This window comes from Rhea americana, unplaced genomic scaffold (assembly GCF_003343005.1).
Source record: "Rhea americana isolate MKP2758 unplaced genomic scaffold, rheAme1 scaffold_111, whole genome shotgun sequence".
NCBI classification, from domain to species: domain Eukaryota; kingdom Metazoa; phylum Chordata; class Aves; order Rheiformes; family Rheidae; genus Rhea; species Rhea americana.
The window spans coordinates 1,278,490-1,296,792 of NW_028185162.1; the positions used below are offsets into that span (position 1 = coordinate 1,278,490).

General features: G+C 48.4%; 3 protein-coding genes across 5 annotated transcripts in view; 2 read left to right on the forward strand and 1 right to left on the reverse strand.

The window, feature by feature from the left end:
• Positions 1-2,028, forward strand: part of CAMKK1 (calcium/calmodulin dependent protein kinase kinase 1) — a 43,226-nt gene extending 41,198 nt beyond the window's left edge. The window contains exon 15 of the mRNA XM_085315104.1: positions 354-2,028. Coding sequence (XP_085171230.1) covers positions 354-426 — 73 coding nt within the window. The 3' untranslated portion in view covers positions 427-2,028. The remainder of the gene's footprint in view (positions 1-353) is intronic.
• Positions 1-8,999, reverse strand: part of MIS12 (MIS12 kinetochore complex component) — an 11,864-nt gene extending 2,865 nt beyond the window's left edge. The window contains exons 1-2 of one of the 2 annotated variants that reach the window (XM_085315115.1): positions 8,941-8,999; positions 5,639-8,684 (exon numbers count right to left, since the gene is read on the reverse strand). In XM_085315115.1, coding sequence (XP_085171241.1) covers positions 8,029-8,661 — 633 coding nt within the window. In that variant the 5' untranslated portion in view covers positions 8,662-8,684; positions 8,941-8,999 and the 3' untranslated portion in view covers positions 5,639-8,028. Of the gene's footprint in view, positions 1-5,638 lie in introns of those variants that run through there. The other variant, XR_014897068.1, reaches the window with a different exon arrangement.
• Positions 9,000-9,239: 240 nt separating this feature from the next.
• Positions 9,240-15,914, forward strand: DERL2 (derlin 2). Of its 2 annotated transcripts, XM_085315130.1 has the most exons (7): positions 9,241-9,382; positions 9,813-9,878; positions 10,149-10,222; positions 10,647-10,740; positions 11,242-11,437; positions 12,005-12,095; positions 14,190-15,914. In XM_085315130.1, exons 1-7 carry the CDS (start codon positions 9,290-9,292, stop codon positions 14,293-14,295), a joined length of 720 nt encoding a protein of 239 aa, XP_085171256.1. In that variant the 5' UTR covers positions 9,241-9,289; the 3' UTR covers positions 14,296-15,914. The 2 variants fall into 2 exon arrangements, with proteins under 2 accessions (XP_085171263.1, XP_085171256.1); XM_085315137.1 differs by lacking the exons at positions 12,005-12,095; positions 14,190-15,914 and adding an exon at positions 11,824-11,994 and having other exon boundaries at positions 9,240-9,382.
• Positions 15,915-18,303: the final 2,389 nt, after the last annotated feature.

Here is an 18,303-nt window from a genome sequence, read left to right on the forward strand (position 1 = left end):
CCCTGGGGCTTCTGGCACAGCGTGCGGCTCCTGCCGTGAGTTAACGACGTGGACGTCGTCAGCTCAGGCCCGGCTCAAACCGCAGGCAGTTTCGCCCAAATGTGGCCGGATCAGCTTCACGTTCAAAACTGGCATAATTGAGACTGTTTTTTAAAACGGGGAGAAGATGGGGGGGGAAAATGAAGCGGCGTTTTGCTCCCGCCGCTCGTGCTGCGCGCCAGCGATGGTCCAGCACGGGCACCGGAGGATTGCGCTTTGCGAGCGGCCTTCGGGGAAGCAGCAGCGGCGTCGAGCCGCGCACCTGTGTCTTCAAACCCGTAATCTCTTTTATTTCCATCCGTTCGTTGCTGCAGAAAAGAAGGGAGCAGAGACGGCGCAAAGGACCCGGAGCTGCCGGACGTGTGCGAGGACGAAGCCGCTCCGTGAGGCTGCGGGGCTGTCCCGGCCGCCCGCCACCGCCTCGCGTCTGCCCTCGTCGCCCCGAGCCCGGAGCCGGCGGAGCCCGGGCAGAGCGGACGCAGCCGCGGCGGGGGGACCCGGAGGGCAGCAGCGAGAAGGAAAAGCGCCGGCGCCAGGGAAGCGGCCCGCGGCGCCGCTCTCGCCCAGGGGCTTTGCACCTGCCCGCCCAGCCCGGCCCGGCCCGCAGCAGCGAGCGCACGTCGAATGCCGCCTCCTGCGTCGTTTGCCCTGGAGACTTCCCCTCCCCCCCCCGCCTGCTTTTTGCATTCAAGGCAAAAAATTACGTCCGAGCCAGCTGCTGTATCGGCCGGCGGGTGCYGGCTGCGGTTAGCGCCTGGGCAGAGCGCTGCCGGCTGCCAGGACGCGCCGCTGCCCCGTCRGTCGAGGGTGGATTTTCCATTGGCATCAGCTGAGCAAGGGTGAGATCCCCCATTCGGACTTAACTTCATCGCTCTCCGTGTGTTTCCCTCTGCCTTTTATTTCCCCCCCCGCCCCTTCCCTTCCTGTCATCGGTTTTGCTCAGCGTGAGCCTTGCCGGGGTGGTGGCCTTGCCCAGGGCAGTGCCGTGAAACGGGAGAGAGACGGGATGTTCCCGGCAACGTGCACCGAGCCTTCGGATGCTGCCGCGGCCGGACCGCTGTGCTGCTGCCCGCGAGGGCTTGGGGCGCGGAGGACGTTGGCTGATGAAAGGTGGCGTACCCCAAAAAGCCAGGATCTGACCCCGTCAGCTGGACACGGTCCCGTGCGCGTGGATGCTTTGTGCTCGGTGCTGAAAAGAAGTGGCCGGCTCGGAGATTTGTTCCATTTGGAAAATGATTTCCTTTCCCTCACTCGTCTCTTAGCCCCTTGAAAAGGAGGTACCTGATGCTTTTAAATTCCGATTTACTGATGAAGTGGCTCAAACTGGGAGAGCTCCCTCATATGGGGCRAGCTGGTGGAGCGTTTTTAGACTACAAAACTGCAGAACACTAATGAGGTTGAATCAAAACTTGATCTTTTGTTTTTTTAATACCTTGAATTTTAATTTTATTTTAAGACATTAATTTGGTTTTTTTGCACTTGCTGATGCTGCTATTGTATGTGTAGACTGCTTCTAAACTTGGGATTAGAAGCTTCATCTCTGCATCTTGACATCAGGTGAGAGATTGCACTTAAAGGGCAAATACACACGTTGCAGTGACCGATGGCTCTGTGTGTAATTGGGAATTCGACTCTTACGCTTGGTGAAAATCAGTGATATCAGGCAGTCAAAATACAGGCTGGTATTCTCCCTTAAGCTTTATGGGTCCTGAGCATGTSCCTGAGAAGCCAAAGGGAATGGGGTCGAACCCGTATTTCATAGCACTTAAATAAAGGACATGATTAAACTTGGTTCCTGCATGACCATCTTACTGTCATCTTTGAGGGTAACCTCGGCTCGGCGCTCTCGGCGCCCCCGGGTTTGGTGCCGGGGCGCGTGTGCAGGAGGAGCGCTGGTGGCAGCGGGTATCCTCGCTTTCCCGAGTTCCCTGCTGTAGTCTGGTTCGGTCCGCAACGTCTTTGCAGCCGGGCGCTGCTGCCGGTGCCTCCGGCTCCGCTTCCCGCYGCCTCCCTGTCCTTCGGCGGGGCGTCTCGGCAGCGGCACCGGAGGCAGGACGAGGTTGGCAGCCCGCGCTCTGCCCCGCGTCTCGCCCGGGAAGAGGAGCCGAGCGATGCCGCGGGGCCGGGGYGAGCGCCCAGCAGCTGAGGTTATGGCTGAACCTGCTCTGAGGACTTTCTGTTTTCAATAGCATTTTGGTTCCCTCCTCCCCCTTTTGGGGAGCCTTTGCAAATCTTGACTTCAATTAATGAAACCAAGCAAATGCTAATTTGCAAGGGAGAATTAGCTTTATGTCGTGTGCTTTTAATGACAGCCAGAGCACTTCTTTGATTTTGGATGGGGCTGGGGTGAGGCAGAACAGCTATTTGTACCATTATTCCAAAATTACCTAGGGAAAAAAAAAATGCGCGCCATGCTGAAAGAAATCTGTTTTGCACGGATCCCTTTTTCCTTTTATACCTCAGGAAATCGTCCTGACTGCGTCCCGCAAAGCGAGCCTAAAGCATCCGCAGGCGGAAAGGGGCGGCCTGCCGGCTCCGCGCGCTGCCGCGGGACTCCGCAAACCCTGCCTGTTCCCAGGCACGTCAGGGCAGCTTGGCGCCGCGCCGCCGTCCTGCTAGAGACGGCGACGGGCCCCGGAGGGAGACACCAACTCTGCGAAAGCACGCGAGTGGGTGTGGGGGCGTCGATTCATGGCTTTTATAGCGCTGCCTTGGCGGGACGTGCGCGCGCGTGCCGTTTTCTGCTGCAGCGCGGTGGTTTTCCAGCAACGTGTCCGTGCGAAATAGCTTGCGCGGCTTGGCCTCCGAGCGGGCACGCGGCTGCCGAGCCCGAGCGCGAGCCAGCCCGCGGGAGAGCGCGTCTCGGTGTCTGTGCTGCTGCGCGCGCGCGAGGGAAAGCCGGGAGTTTTCGCCGCACGGTTCGATCCGTGTAGGCAGCTCCTGCAACTGGTAGTCGCGAGAGAAACTAGATCCCGGCAGCAGCGAGTGCACCCGGCCTGTGAGGGGTTTTATTTTATTTTATTTTATTTAGTGCCTTGAGATGCAAGAAGCAAACTGCAGAGTAAGGTAACGTACAAGTCTTTGAAAGACTGAGTGCCAAAAATATCTTTGAAAAGTCTTCCTGACCGCGAGTTAGAGGGTGGATAGGAGTCAGGCCTGTCCCTTGCCTTTCGCAGCAGCGGTGGCATCAGTTGGTGCTTGCAAGTTTTGCCGTGACGTTGAAGCTAAGGCGAGCGTCTCGGCCCGACCGCGGCGAAGGCGGTCGCCTCCGCAGCGCGCCCAAGTCCCCCGCCTGCGCTGGCCATGGAAGCGGGGAAGGAGCGTGGCCGGTCGCGACGTGAAGGTGTGCTAGCTCAGGGGGGCCCTTCCGACAGGAATTAACCTGAATTCTCCTGTGACCTTGATAGTTCCCTGGTGCTCTAAATGCAGCTYGCTGCAGGGCGAGCGAAAGAAAGGAGCTGGGGAGCTGGTCATTGCCTTTCCCACAAGCGTTAACCTTCCCGTCCCCGAACAAAAGTCATTTACGCTTCGAGCTGCTGCAAGCAGAGGCGCAGTCCCTCGCACRATAACCACTTAAAAAAGTGTAAATTCAAGAAGAACAAACTGCAGCTTTTCAGGATATAATTCTGATGCTCCGTGCCGTAATTTTGCTGCTGTGTATCTGATTTATATGCCTGTTCTGTTAGTATTTAAGTCTCCTGTTCTACTTGATGTTAAATCTATCAACCTGTATGTTCTCTGCCGGGATTCGAGCATGATGTATTTGCACTCAGCATTGTAATGGCATGTGGCCGTTACCCTGTAAATATGTACCATTAATAGAGAGGCTATTTTTTGCATGCTTTTGTACTCTAGAACYGAAAACGACAATAAAGTCCGTGGAAATGAGGTTTGGCCTAAGTGGAGTTGTACCTGCGAGCGTGCGCGTGCCGGGATGCAGGTTCCTTGGCCTTTCCCCGAGGCCTCAGCAGACRTTCAGGGTCCCTTCAGCGTTTCTGGGGGTTTTATCCCCCCACAGGAGGACGGGACACGGCCGGGTTTGGAGCGGGCGCGTCTCTGCCCTCGGGAAGGCCGCGGGGCTTTTCTCCAAGCTGGAACGGAGCAGMCGGTCTCCAGCTGTCGAAGCAGCTGGCTCTGGACCAGCCGCTGTAGCGGATTCCCAGGAGGGGAAACGTCGCTGTTCTTAAACTGCGTCGCTGTACAGAGACGTCTCGTGTGGGGAGGGGATGGTGCCACGCGTTGTCCCCGGCCACCGTGTGAAGTCCCTTTGAGGCCTGGGAGCAGAGCCCCCCTGCTCGCCTGGAGGCTTCGTGTGCGCTTCCCACTGTGCCTGGCGGTTCACAGACGTACAGGAGATGGAGACTAGAGATGAACAAGAGGTGTCGACAGAGAAAATAACCCAATTTTCCTGTAAACAGATTATTTTGCCTAAAACCTTTTYCTCTGTTCATCATTGCTCCCATGATGGGAACGGTATCAGTTCCCATCAGCCAAGCAAACGAGACTTGGCTTCCCACTTCCACGAGCTCGCTCACCTCTGGCTTTGCAGTCAGGGGACAGAAACGGAGAGACCAAAACCTTTTGGGCCAGGGACCGTCTCTTCTGCARGGTCTGGCCCCGGCGGTGGTCTGTGCTGCCACCCGCTCTGGACCTGCAGAAAGCGTCTGCAGGCTCCGGGCAATCACAGGGTCCTCGGCAGCGGCCGGACAACGTCGCCGCGTGGAAGAAGCAGCAGCAAGCTGAAGGCACGGTGTCCTTCGGTGGGTTTTCCCGGAAGGTCTGCTGCTCTGGTCGCAGGGGTGTCCTGCTGGGAGCCGTGGTGGGGGAGGCTGTAGTCCCCTGCGAGGCTTTGGAAAGCTCCAACGCGGCTTTGGGGACAGGGAGCCCAGCGAATCAGCCCGAAAGCTGAGACGCCTAATTAATACGTAAGCCGTGGAGCTGGGTTAACGACGCTGCTCGTTCCCACCCCGGGTGAGGAACATCCCAGCCCAGCACGGCGCGAGGGTCCCGGTTAACGTTTCCCTCAAGGTTGGCTGCAAGCCCACGAGCCCAGCAGCCTGACCAACACTGCCCCGGTTTCCTCCAAAAGGGCCTGCCTTTCAAAACAGATTTCTTGAGCGATAGATTATTTACCGCATATTATAATATTCATTAAGAACTGACTTCTGCTCAGTAGGGAGCCAAGGCTGCCCAGGCCGAGGGCCGCTGCAGTGCCCGGAAGGGTCTGGCTGCAAACGTGCGGTGATTTTAAAGCAAAAGCCTGGATCCTTAGTCACAGCCAAATTTGGGAACAATTTTTGCTATTGTAAATCTGGCCCTGGGAAGCATTGCTGCTACGTGGGACTTGATGAAGAGGTGATGCTTTGCCTACCCAGCATGGCATTTTTCAGATCACAAACTGCTGTGCTGAGCTTTAATGGAAATATTTGTGTCACGGGCGTTGCATGCAGCCCAGCTGCTCTGGATTTCCGGGGGGGGGGAGGTGGAGAGTCACTTGGTGAGAAAACTGTGTATCTGCCTTGAGCCTTGGATGGACTTTCCCAGGAAAAGGCAGCTGCCTCCCGGGCTTGCACCGAAGAAATGCTATTTAATGCCAAGCTGGTTTTCCTATTGTTTAATTACAAGGGAAAATAGTTCTTAGGTGTGAAAATGTTTCTTTTTTGAGAATTTTTTTTCTTCTCCTTAACGCACCTGAGCAGCACAGAGAAGGAAAAAGCCATTTATCATTTCCTTTCATAAAGCAATTTCCAGGGAGGTACCGAAGCCGAGCAGCGATCCCGACCAGGAGCCCCCAGCGATGGAGCCCTGACTGCGCTCCTTTGCTTGAGCAAACCCAACGTTTCGGCACCAACGTCGTCTGAACGCGCGTTTTCTGTGCCCGGTTTGGTCCAGTGACCTGAGGAGCGATGGCAGCGCAGGAGGCTGGGAGGGGAGGCCAAACCGCAGCTTTCCGTAAACCCCGCGGCGGCGGTTTCCCAGCCAGCTGATTTTACCACGTGTGATGTGCGAACACCCGGAGGAGGAAGCTGTGCACCCCACATCCCAAACCTCCCCAAGCTGGTAGCTCCATGCAGCGCCCATCTGTCTCAAAAATGTTCATTTTTGGCAGTAGAGGGTTTTCAAGGATGCGGGGTTGAAGCGGGGGCTGCTCTCGTGCGTGCCGGCTGCCCCACGGGGACGCGCTGGGCGTCACAAGGGCCCTACCCAGCGCTCGTCTATACCCAGCTCTTACCTGCCCGCAGGCGTTAGCAGCTGAAAAGCAGCGCCTGGCTCGTGCTCCTGAATTAACCGCTGTTTAATTGGCCTCGACGCAGTGCTCCGGAGGGAGTGGGTGGGTGGGAAGCGGGTTGGGGAAGCCCCTGCCCGCGCCAGGCTTTCCCGGGGTCTTCTGCTTGYGGAGAGGTGCCAGGAGGAGGTGGCGAGTCAGCAGGTAAAACGCGCTGCCCTGGAGGTCCACGTTCCCGGATTGCGGGGGCAGCCGCTCCGTCAGCAGCAGGACGCGATCGGCAGGAATCCCAGCGGAGCAGGCGCGAATAAAAAGAATATTGTCTCCTACTCATTAAGGGTAAAACAGCTGATTTATCTTAGAAAACATTCCACAACTCTTGGTGCATACAAAAGGTATGGAGCAAAAAGAAAGCCTTTTCYGCAAGCTGAAACCTTGGGACGATCTCCTGATGCCCTCTGCTGTCCAAATTTTTCATTCCTGATAGCAGAGTTTTAATATTTTGACATGCTTWTTGGTTTTAGGAGTTAATAGGTTGGTATCCTGACCTGATTTTTTGGGTGATAAGGCTAAATGATTGCTTCTTTGCTGTTTTTTTAAGCTAAAACAGCAGMTTGCTGAAGACAATTAGTTTTTGCTCTCAAACCACAGGAGAACCTGTAGCTTAGAACATGTTGGGAAAACGTTTATTTCTGAAAATACTTATTTGCCTTTGAAATGATGGGCAAAAATTGTAGCTTAAAAACATGTAGAAGTAGATGTTTGAGCTGTAAAGGAAAATTAATTCCTCTACAATAAAACTACCGAAAATTTTAACTTGTTACTTTCAACTTACTCTACCTGAGTCCTAAAACTTTATGACAGGTATTTTCTCCCATTTCCAAACACTCTTTGCTGATCTATAATTTTATATTGTAGAAACACARAAGCAAAACTTTCCTTTTCATTCATTTTATGTGTTTACATGTGTGTCCTTTGATTGGAACAATCAGTCAGTGCAATTTAGTCAGAGAACCTGCAAAAATCCTCTTTATCTAGCCAATGTCTAATGCTCATTTATTTTCCACTGCAGGAGAGATGTCACTTTGCGCTGGCAACTCATTAGCAGGGCTATGTCTAACCAGCACTTGAACACAGGCATCAGGACGCAAGGAACAAAGTAAAGGTGAGGAMAACTGCTTTATGAGAAGGTGGAACAGCAAAAACAACTTATTAAGGCTGCTTTCTGGATGTAGCTTGGCATTTGCGCGTCGTGTAGGTCACGGAGCAGAGGTGCTGCGATGCAGAAAAAGTACCAGCTTCTGTGCGGTGGGAGCGCTGAGAGGGAGCATCATGTTGTTGCAAGTAGCAACTGCCAAATGAGGTCAGAGTGAAATTCTCACCTTTTGTAGTATGTGTCAAGTCTCTGTGGCATTTTTGACAAGTGAAAGAATGTCTTCCCTGGGCAAATACTGTTACTGTTTATATTTACTGTTYTACACAGTAAATATAAATCTTTTTAGTGGCCTCAGGAGGCTTGGAATCTCCTGTACAGATTATATTTCTTCTTTCATAYGGCTTTTTCTGCTTCCTGTTTCCTACTTAAGTTGATGCAAACTACCACACTACAGCACAATTCAGCACAACAGCTTGCCCAGCTTTCAGTCCAGTCCTTGCAGTATTAAAGGAACAGGGGTTAGAGCAGATGATTCTGGAAAGGCAGGCCTCTATCATTTTAAGTGAGCTGTCTTAATGGCTTTTTTGTTGTCTTTTCAGAATTTGCATTACGCTAACTGATCACTCTTCTGCAGTTTTTTGCTTTTCTTTTCCACATCTTTCAGTACGTCTTGGAGTTTTTTAGAGTTTTGTGTCAGGAATGCAAAGCTTTCTTTGAAGTTGCTGGTCCCATGTGCTCTACAGATGTTCTCAAGCCCATCAAACCACCGCAAAATCTTTTCAAGTTCAGCCTGAACAGTCTTCTGTTCTTCGATTTCTGCTAGAAGTGCCTGCCCTGCAGATGCCTCGGCCCTGTACTGCTGCTGTAGCTGGTCGATCTCACTCTGAAGTGCCTGGAACTGTTCTTTAGTGTACGGGTACTGCTCGTGGACCTTGTCCTCAGGAAGGAGCACGTTCTTCGGGATGTTCAACACCAGCTGCAGAAGCACTTCTTCCATTTTACTGAAGAGTTGATCGAAGTGCTCCTTCATGAAGAGAAGAAATTTCTCCGTGCTCTTCCGGATTTGGAACGGGCTGATTTTAGCGCTGGGAAACCCATCCAGTTTCTTCAGGATGACGCTCTCAACCACCAGCATCATCTCGAAGAGGTAGTCCTGAAACGCGATGTAGATGCGAAGCATGCACGTCTGGGGGGTGAAGCCGAAAAACTGGGCCTCGTAGGCCATGGGGTTGACCGACATGTTGGCGAAGGAGCCTCGAACGCCTGCACGGAGAGGGCAGTGAGGCGGCGGCGGCGGGAAAGCCGGCCCGACGCCTGCCCGTCGCCGGGACGACACCGGTTTCCAAGGGAGGCCCAGGCCAGCCGCCGCCTCCCGGGGCCCGGGGCCCGCCCTCAGCGGCGGCCTCGCTCGCACTGGCACCGCAGGCCGAGCCCGCGGCTCCTCGCGGCCCCCGGAGCCGCGCCGCGGGGGACGGACCGGCCCGGACCGGCCCGGATCGGCCTCCCCTCCCCCACTCACCCTCAGGCCGCCTCCGCGCTGCCACCGCTTCCCGCCTCGTTCGAACCCCCCTCCGACGGGCCGGCCCCGCCGCCAGCCAATCAGCGAGCAGAACGGAGCCGCGAGGAACGGCGCGCCGGCCAATCACCGAGTGATCTTGCTTGAGAGGCGGGGAAAGGGGGGGGGAAGTCGTGGCACCCGCACGCTCGGCCAATGAGAGCGCAGCGCGATGGCCCGGGCGCGGCCGGCGCCCATTGGCTCGGCGGGGAGCTGGCGCGGAGGGAGAGGAAGGGCGCGCGCAGGCGCGTGGCAGGCGCGTGGCAGGCGGAAGCGGAAGCGGAAGCAGTAGGAGCGCGGTGGGGGCGCGAAGATGGCGTACCAGACCTTCCGGCAGGAGTACCTGCAGGTGCCGCCCGTGACGCGGGCCTACACCACAGCCTGCGTCCTCACCACCGCCGCCGTGGTGCGTGCGGCCGCCGCGCTGCCGCGGGGGGAGCCTCGGGAAGCCGCTGGGGCGCGGAGGAGGAGAGGGAAGCGGCCCGCGGGGCGGGGCCGGGCCGGGCTGGGCGAGGCCGTGCTCGTCGGGGCCCGTCGGGGCCGGGGCTCTGCCCCGCCGGGGGCCCCAGAGTGGCGCCCGCTCCCCGCCGGGAGAAGCAGTGACACGGCCCCGCTGCCCGCCTCCGAGCCGGGGAAGGAGCAAAGCACCAAGGGGTGTTAAACGGCGCCTGCGGGGCCGGAGCGCTAAGCGGGGAGAGCCGCGCTGAAAGGCGGCGTGTGCTCGCGGAGGGTCCTCCTGGCCCCGCCTCGCACGGCCGAAGCGGGCGATGTGCTCGCGTATGTACCGCTTAGCTTCTTAGTATATTAATTTCATCAAATGTTTTTTTCTTTTTCAGCAATTAGAACTAATCACGCCCTTTCAACTATATTTCAACCCTGAATTAATATTTAAACACTTTCAAGTAAGTGTTTTCTAAACYGTGGGATTTCTTAACAAAGCTGTTGAGCTTGTAAGTGCTTGTATTTTCAAACTGACAGTTATGAACGACTATTACTTTTGCATTAGACTTAAAATTTGCTAATACAGCTGAAATGGAGATCAGTGTATCTTAGTTCTGGTCTTAGATTCTGTGACTGTAAAGGAGACTAATTTCAGTTACTTGCAAACTTTTCTATTTAGACAGTTTTAAAAAAGCCAGTTTTCATGTTTAAATTCTTTGTCTTATTTCCAGGTATGGAGGTTAATCACAAACTACTTATTTTTTGGACCAGTTGGCTTTAATTTTTTATTTAATATGATCTTTTTGTATCCTTCATCAAGTTTGTTTCCTCTACTTGGAAAGCAAGGCTCCAGTGTCTAGGCATGTTGCTATGAAAAGGTTCGGTTCTGCTGCGCTGTGAAGTTACTGGGAGCTTAGTGATGCTGATCTCACTAATGGAAACTCCTTCAAGCTGTGAAGAATTTTGCCATTTATTTCTGTTGTGTTAGAACTTGAGTCTGCAAGCCTAATSCGTCCATGATTTTCAAGCAGATTGGCACTGGCATGTGGGAGAAAGTTCCAAGAATAATTCTGTTGTTCGGGGTCTGGTTTCTCTGCTGAGGCACCCAGCTGATGAAGTAAAWTCGTGTAAAATTTACATGCAAGTTCATGTATAATTGAAACCATTTCTGCTAGATTTTTTTCTCTTAAATTCATTTGCTGTCAAACTTTCTTGACTTGTGACTTCAGATATCGTTACTGCCGAATGCTTGAAGAAGGCTCTTTTCGAGGTCGGACGGCAGATTTTGTATTTATGTTCCTTTTTGGTGGACTTTTAATGACTGTATCCTTTTTTTTTTCTTTTTTAACTGTGTTAGTAAAGCTAAAGATGCATGAATGAGAACTCTAACTATGCTGTTGCACTTCTCTTCATTCTTAGATAATCAGATACTTTGCTTAAGGTATGAGGGATATTGATGTTAAGGTAGTTTTGAATGTTTTGTGACTGTCACTTCTGTCAGATATTGGCTGATCTTTTAGTCTTTCTAATGCTAGGTTTAGGATTATGGAAATGAGGTTCTCTGATAAGATGCTATTACTTGGGTGATTTCATGCTAAATTATACTGTAAAGAGTATTCATGCTGCAGGTATCCTAAATCCTGCTGTAAGTGTTGAATTTGACTTACAATAAATTTGATTTACTTGAACCTAGAAAAGTGGAGGGRAGGAACTGTATGGAAAACAGAACAAGTCAAGTTGTAAATTCTTGTGATACTTGATCTCAAAACAATTATTTTAAATGATTTGTAACTGTGAACTGTTTTCTTTAACTAGCCATCACAGATTTTTGGTTTGTTTGTGAACTTGGTTTTCTTGGGTCAGGCATTCACAATAATGCTTGTGTATGTATGGAGCCGCAGGAATCCCTATGTCCGTATGAACTTTTTTGGTCTTCTCATCTTTCAAGCTCCATTTCTACCTTGGGTACTGATGGGCTTTTCACTGCTTTTGGGGAACTCCATCATTGTGGATCTCCTGGGTAAGAAATTGCAAGAATCATAAGAATCTGTTTGTGTTAGTGTTTTCCTTTCCCCCTTCCCCATGTAAATGTGGAAAAACCCAGCTGCCAAATGCCTCCTACTTGTGTCTTAGTATTAGTTTACTGGATATAATGATAGTATATTTATGAGGCTTTCCTGGTTTCTAAACATTAGTGTGTTTAGTGCTGTAACAAGGATGAAAAGAGTTTCTGGTRCTTTGGTTCTTTTTTGCTTGAAAACAGCCCAGAGACATAATCTGATTATGAGTATCAGGCTACTCATATAAAATAGTTTATAAGAAGTAATAAAAAGTGTAGCATATGTAAAGTTGTARTGTCATGTTTGGTAATGACAGGTTGTTTTCTCTTGTGTTAATGTCTTGCAGCATATGTTATACATTTCATCCGATACCACCTTGCTTCATTGTTTTTCATATTTTTATTCCTCCATCATATTTTCTGTGAGGGGAAGCAACTTGTGTTTTTTCTGAAAACTCTAGTGGAGCACTTGTAAGTTGTAAAGGAGAAGTAGTGAAAATTACCGTTTGACATTTCTTTATGTACTAGGYATTGCAGTTGGGCATATATATTTTTTCTTAGAAGACGTCTTTCCCAATCAGCCTGGTGGTGGGAGGATTCTGAGAACACCATCTGTCTTGTAAGTGTTGGTTTCTGATTTGGATTAGATTTTTAAAATGTGCTTGCATAGAAAACTGTTTATAATTCATTTAAATCAGCCTCAGGAAGTTAGGCTGAGACAGAATTGCAGTAAACTTGYGCTTGCTATTTTATTTAATTCTTTTGTTGCCAAACAAGGGAGGAGGGTGTCTTACAGATATGCAAATAGGAACTAACTTGTTTGAAGAGTTTTTGTAATCTTTGATAGTCCTTGCTTAACAGAATTTTGCCTGTTGGTGATGCAAAAGATGCAYAGATCTTACTGAGATGAGGCTTAAGAGTCCTGCTGATTAAGAACACAATGACTGAGGTATTTTAGTTTAGCTTTGGGAGAGGGTGGTGGAAACAGAAYAATCCTCATTTCAAAACTCTGACAAGGGACTGCAGTGTTTAGAGTATTGAGTGATGCTGTTCCTCTTGGTCCCCCTTACACAGTGAGCTGTAMTCATCTGGAATGCTGTACAAAGCTTGGATGAGACCAGCTTGCCTAAGTGCCAGGGCAGTTTGGGGCATGGAAAGCTGAAGTCTCTGAAACTCTTAGAATTGTGTAGCGCTGAACTGATTTTCTTTTTGACTTGAACTATTTTCCAGATGCCTGGGTGTAGTTAAATGTCATATTCAGATATATGCTTAGTTAATTTGTCATGGCTGTTTGATTGTYCAGGTACTTCTATTAATGTTTTATTTTTCTTCCCTCTACACTTGGCCTTCAGCAAATAACTGTACCAGGTGATCTGTGCAGGAATAGCTGTCCTAGACCAGCTATGCTGGTCACTTYTTGTGGTCATACACTAACATAATCCAGCCTTAACACCTGAAGACTATTTCCAGTGCAGGCTRCCTCCACGTGTCCTTACTGCGCTTATGCAGTTGAGCACTCATTTGTCTCTTTGCATTTATAGCTGAGCTTTCCCATTTTCTCAAATGATATAGGCACCTAAGTATGTGCAGGAGACATCATAAGGCTGCTAGAGCAATGCATGCTGCTTCAGTAAATCTCTGTGGAGAAGGTGTCAGGTTGACTTCAGGCTGCCATTTGGAGTGCTACATCAACCAGTGAAAATTTCTCTTTTGTCTTGATGCCTGTAGATAAAGCTGGTCATGTCATCAGTTTTGTTTTACCCCAAGATTTTATCTTTGGGGCTTTAGGATTGAAGGCTGCTCTTGATTCTTGTCTGGGACAAGATTTGTTAATCTTTTCCCAGATGCTTTCACTTTTTTTGTGTAATCCTGTAATATTCCTAGCACTTTACATTTTTCACTTTCTGCAAACTTTTCTGAAATGTCCTGTCATACTTGTGAAGGGAGTTAATCCCTTTGGCTGTTTTAAGAACTGTCTTGTTAAACACACCTTATTTCTTGGACATGTAGGATATAACGGTTGTTTGTATCCAGCCTATGATTTTTTTGTTTCAAATAATTTAATAGACTTTATTTCTAGATCAAGAAATCTATGACGAGATAGAACTTCTAAAACTAGTTTTGAGAGTGACAGCATAACCTACAAGATTAAGCATAATTTTTTAAAATTACAATCTAGAATTATTTAAATTCTAATTTAAAAAAAAATATAATCCATGTTTCTAATCTGGGCACAATCACAGACTCTTCTGCAGATTTCAAGTCTGCCTGTCAATACCTGTATCCAGTCTGCAAAATTGAGATAGTATTGACTGCAATTGATACTACTTGTAATTGATACTTACTGATAATATTTGTCCACCTCACAAGATGTGAAGAGCTATTTAATGTTCTGTTCACATTTTGGTCCATTATTCTGTCCTAGGAGAACACATTAGCTGTATGAAATTCTGCCTGACATGAAAGACAAATCTGACTTTCAGTTAAATCTCATCTGTTTCAGTTGAGTTAGCCACAAAATTCTTGCCCTTCTTGCAGTTACCTCTAGCTGGAGTGCACATGTGACTTGGGTATAAATCACTGATGCATTCGCAGGCTGTTTCTGAGGGAGATGCTGTATGCATGAGGAATTTGAGCAGTCTTGTTATCACTGTTAAATGTCTATTAAAAAAAAAACAACAAATAAAAACCCCCAGCCTTTTCTGTTTTCCAGGAAAGCAATATTTGATACACCAGAAGATGATCCTAATTACAATCCCTTGCCAGAAGAACGACCAGGAGGATTTGCGTGGGGAGAAGGTCAGCGCCTTGGAGGCTAATAGGTGGCCGTGCCAAAACCCAGCAACAGCTGGGAGAGACTTAACTGAAGTACCATATTGGGGATTCTCCTATTTCCCCATCACATACAGGACACTTTTTGAAAGCTCTATGGTTCTGAATACAAGCACTTTATGAAATGGTAGTCTAACCCAAGAAGCTTCCAGGCTACCAGTGCCTTCCCTGGTTAGGGTTGTATTGCGCTGGTAATAAAAAATATCAAGCTAGTGGAGCCAAAACTAAAACTGGAAACCATTTCCTGTCAACTTTGGTTAATAAGACCATGAGTACTTGTTTAAAGTGATTTCTAAAGCTTTTTTTCCCCCAAAAAATCATTTGATACGGAAAACTACATGGGAAACTTTACAGGGGACAGAATAAAACTTTTTGGTTTTAACTCCTTTTTTGATTCTTAGATAAAAAAGCTTACCACTTAGTTGAAAGTGTAAGTCCCTCTTTCAATGGCAGAAGTTTTTAGTCTGAGCTGCTAATGTCTTTGGTCCAATTTGAATTGTAAGAAATACAACATTCAGCATAATGCAGGCTTTTTGTTTTGCTGGTTTTGTGTGGTTTTGGAATGTGTCTTGGTGTGAATAGACTTGCAGGCTGAGACTATGTTTTGATGACAAGTTTTGAGTCTTACTGGATTGTTAAAATAGATAATCTTACAAAATCCAACCCTGCCGCCCCAAAACATCCAGTCCTAGCAGTCATTAAATTATTTGGAATACTAGGGAAGAGTTTATTTGGAGTCTGAACTGCTCAAATACTTCAGACATGAGTTGAATAAAATGTCTTGTGGGTCCTTTTTGGTTAACTTTCTATATAATCTTATGATCTTGGGGCAGGTGGTGAAAAAAAAAAGCAGAGATTAGGGGGAAAAAACAAGTCCTTGAAGAGGCAGTTTAGTGCCAGCTTTTCCCACAAATCTCTCTCCCGCAACCAGTAGGAAAAAGGACTGTTTTTTTCAGTGTGCTCAATTTTTGATCTACATATGAAGCTTGCTGCAGGAGGACCAAGTGGTAGGGACATCTGTCCAAAAAGAATCAGTGATGCTGAGTGGGATTTAGCTTAAAATTAAATTGATATAAATTTCTCTAAGAGGACCCATGTAAACGGTTCAGAGTACAGTCCAGCTGGTAAAGCAGAATCACTCTTTGGACTCCATGGGTGGTGCCAATTGGCTTTCTACTGACTGTATCAACAGATAGAAGCAATAAGATACTGCTGAACAGCATCTTCCTTTCAGACTTAGGAAGGCTAGGCTTATATACCTCTGTAATCAGTCTTGTTGTTTAGTCTCAAATTTTGCTGTTCTTGTTCTTAAACTCACTACAGGTTTTTAACTGGTTTGTAATCCAGGAGATTCCTGTGTCAGGATCTTACAGGATGGTGCACTGCTCACAAGCGGTGTAGATAAAGTGTTAAATTTAGTGTGACCAATTATATCTGGGTCTTGTCTCTTAAGGGTTATGGAAAACTTGAGAGGAAGATTTTATTTTATTTTTTTTCCCAAAACTCATTTTAAAACTTTCTAGGAGTTCTAAAAGTGTTGTAAGTAATACTGCTTAAAGATTGCTTTTTGAGACAAAATTGATTAAAAGACGTTTTTAGTTCTGCATTTAACAGCCTCTCAGTAGTTTCCTGGTGGAATGTTAGTGAGTGGGGCTGATGCTAAAGGACAGTCTTGTAGCTAGGATGAAACCTTCTGTGAATTCAAAGCCCTGCTGTGGGTGGGATGTGTGCCTTTCTGAGGAAGACCTACACTTCTTAGCAAGTGATATAGTTTGTCCCTCCTTGTTTTTCCAAAGTTATTTTTCTTGCACATTTACTACTGCACTGGTAGAATACTTAAGTTTGTATCCTTCCCTTTACCAAATAATACCATAGTATCCAAGTCTGGGAAGGACTTAGAAATGTTACTTAATTTTATCCCAGGGCAAAATGGAGACCCATGTTATTACTTGCAGATTGTCTAACCTGTTCTTTAATAGTCCTCGAAAGCTGCCTTTGGCTATTCTGTCCCTTAAAGAAGTGTATTTAAATTCCAAGTCATCTTTGGAAAGTGTATCAACAGATGTGTGTGATGTCAGACGTGCCAAAAAGTAATCAATGAGAACGACATACCTGTTGTGCCATGTAGTTGTCTTAAATGCTGCCCTTGTCTTTGTGTCTGACCTTCACATTGATTAATGTGAAGGTTGGACTGCTTGTTGTGAAAACCATTGCTTTTGTTGGGCAGCGCTTCTTGTGCCTTTACTTATGAAGAATGCATTTTAAATATAGTCCATTTTACTTCAGGATTTTTTCTCTGGCCTCTTAGCACCCTCTTCCTTTTGCTGGTTCAAAGTGCAGCTGGATTTGGCTGGATGAGCATCAGCCACCTGTTTTAACAAACTCCTTTTTCCAGATGGATGCTTTTTGCGGATACTGAAGTGAAGTCTTGGACATGGCTACAGCTTTGCCCGGATAAGTAAGGAGATGTCTGTGGGCCTGTTCTAGACTTGGATTTGCATGTAAAACATCCCTGCTCTGCATAGTCTGCAGTGGTGCTGTTTCAGTTTCCTGTACTTCTTAGTGCTTCTCCTGAAATTCACTTACCTAGCTCTAAGAAGTTGCTGTTTATAACCCTAAATCAGGGAAGTGTGATATAATCATCAACAAATTAGTAATTTCTATGCTTTTCTCATAAAAGAATAAAACGTCCCATTACTAAACCTTTCTAATTCTTAGGAACAGTTGTATGAGGAAGCTCTATATTCTCAGAGATCTGTTTCTTTAAACAGCTTTTGACTGTAATTTTGCCTTTTTTTACAAATTCCTAATGACTGAAGCAAGTTTTAATTTTTAGGCAGCATATCAGATTGGCATCAAAATCTTTCCAAACAATCTAAACTCTTTAAGTGCTGAGCAAGGTGTTTACTTCTGGGGAATCTGTGTTAAGGTACGAGGTTTGAGTCTTGCTCTACAACTAGGAGCCTGGGTCAGACTTCTACCCCTCTTCTCCGGGATCAGAGACCAACACTCCTTATCTGAGGAAAGAAAGAAATTATATTTTGCCCTTACGCAGAGTTTGTCCTGATGACTGCAAGGAAAACCTTACCCTAATCAAAATGCCTGGCGTGAACTTTTAAGCTCTAACCCAGGGTTTCTTCCTACACCTACCTTTATTCTGTCTACTGGTTTTGTGATTTGCTAGTCTCTGGCTTGAGCATGGAGGCTAGGACTTCCCTTGGACATCCGTGCTGTGTGCTTTTCTCAGCTGTCAAACCACCCTGCCAGCTCTGTATTCCAGRTGATGCTAAAATATCCCAGGCCTTCGTACCTCCAGTGTATGTGTGGCTGGACTTCTTCCTGGCAGGAGCTTGGCTCAGTTGGATGTTACAGCTGTAATGAGAGCTGCAGCCTGAGTTTGCTGAGGTTTTACTGCAGTCCCTGTGGCCCTAACCACGGACTGAGGGTTTAGTAATTTCTCTAAACTATGTCCCGTGAATATTACCAAAAGCTTTCTGTTTACCCCAGGAAGAGGGGTGTCAGCACCCTAGTAATACTAATTAATACTTTTCATTAGAAGCTCGTGTAGAATTTTCAGACAAGCAGGAGGAAGATGTTGACGTCTGTATTAAGCCCCGCTGAGGGGCACCAGGCTCGCAGGAAAGGCCGGCGAGGGGGCGCCGYCCCGACCGGGTCCGTGCTGCGGGTGGGGGCGAGCTGTGGGGCAGGCGGGCAGGCTCCGGGGGGAGGTGGTGCTGGCCAGGAGCTCGCCTTAGGGGGTGTGTAAAAACTCTACCCTGTGGCTCTTGAGGCCCATTCCCACGGTTTGGCTTAGAAAARGGGGAAAAAAGCGTGTGTTTGTGGGTGTACGTCGGTATATGACGCAGTATTAACCGCCTGTGGGGCGCGGGGAACTACGTCCCCCACAATGCTCCGCTCCGCGCAGGGAGTCACGTGGGCCGCGGCGCGGTGACGTCACGCGCGGCGCGGCAGCCGTCGCCCGGGCGACAGGCGGG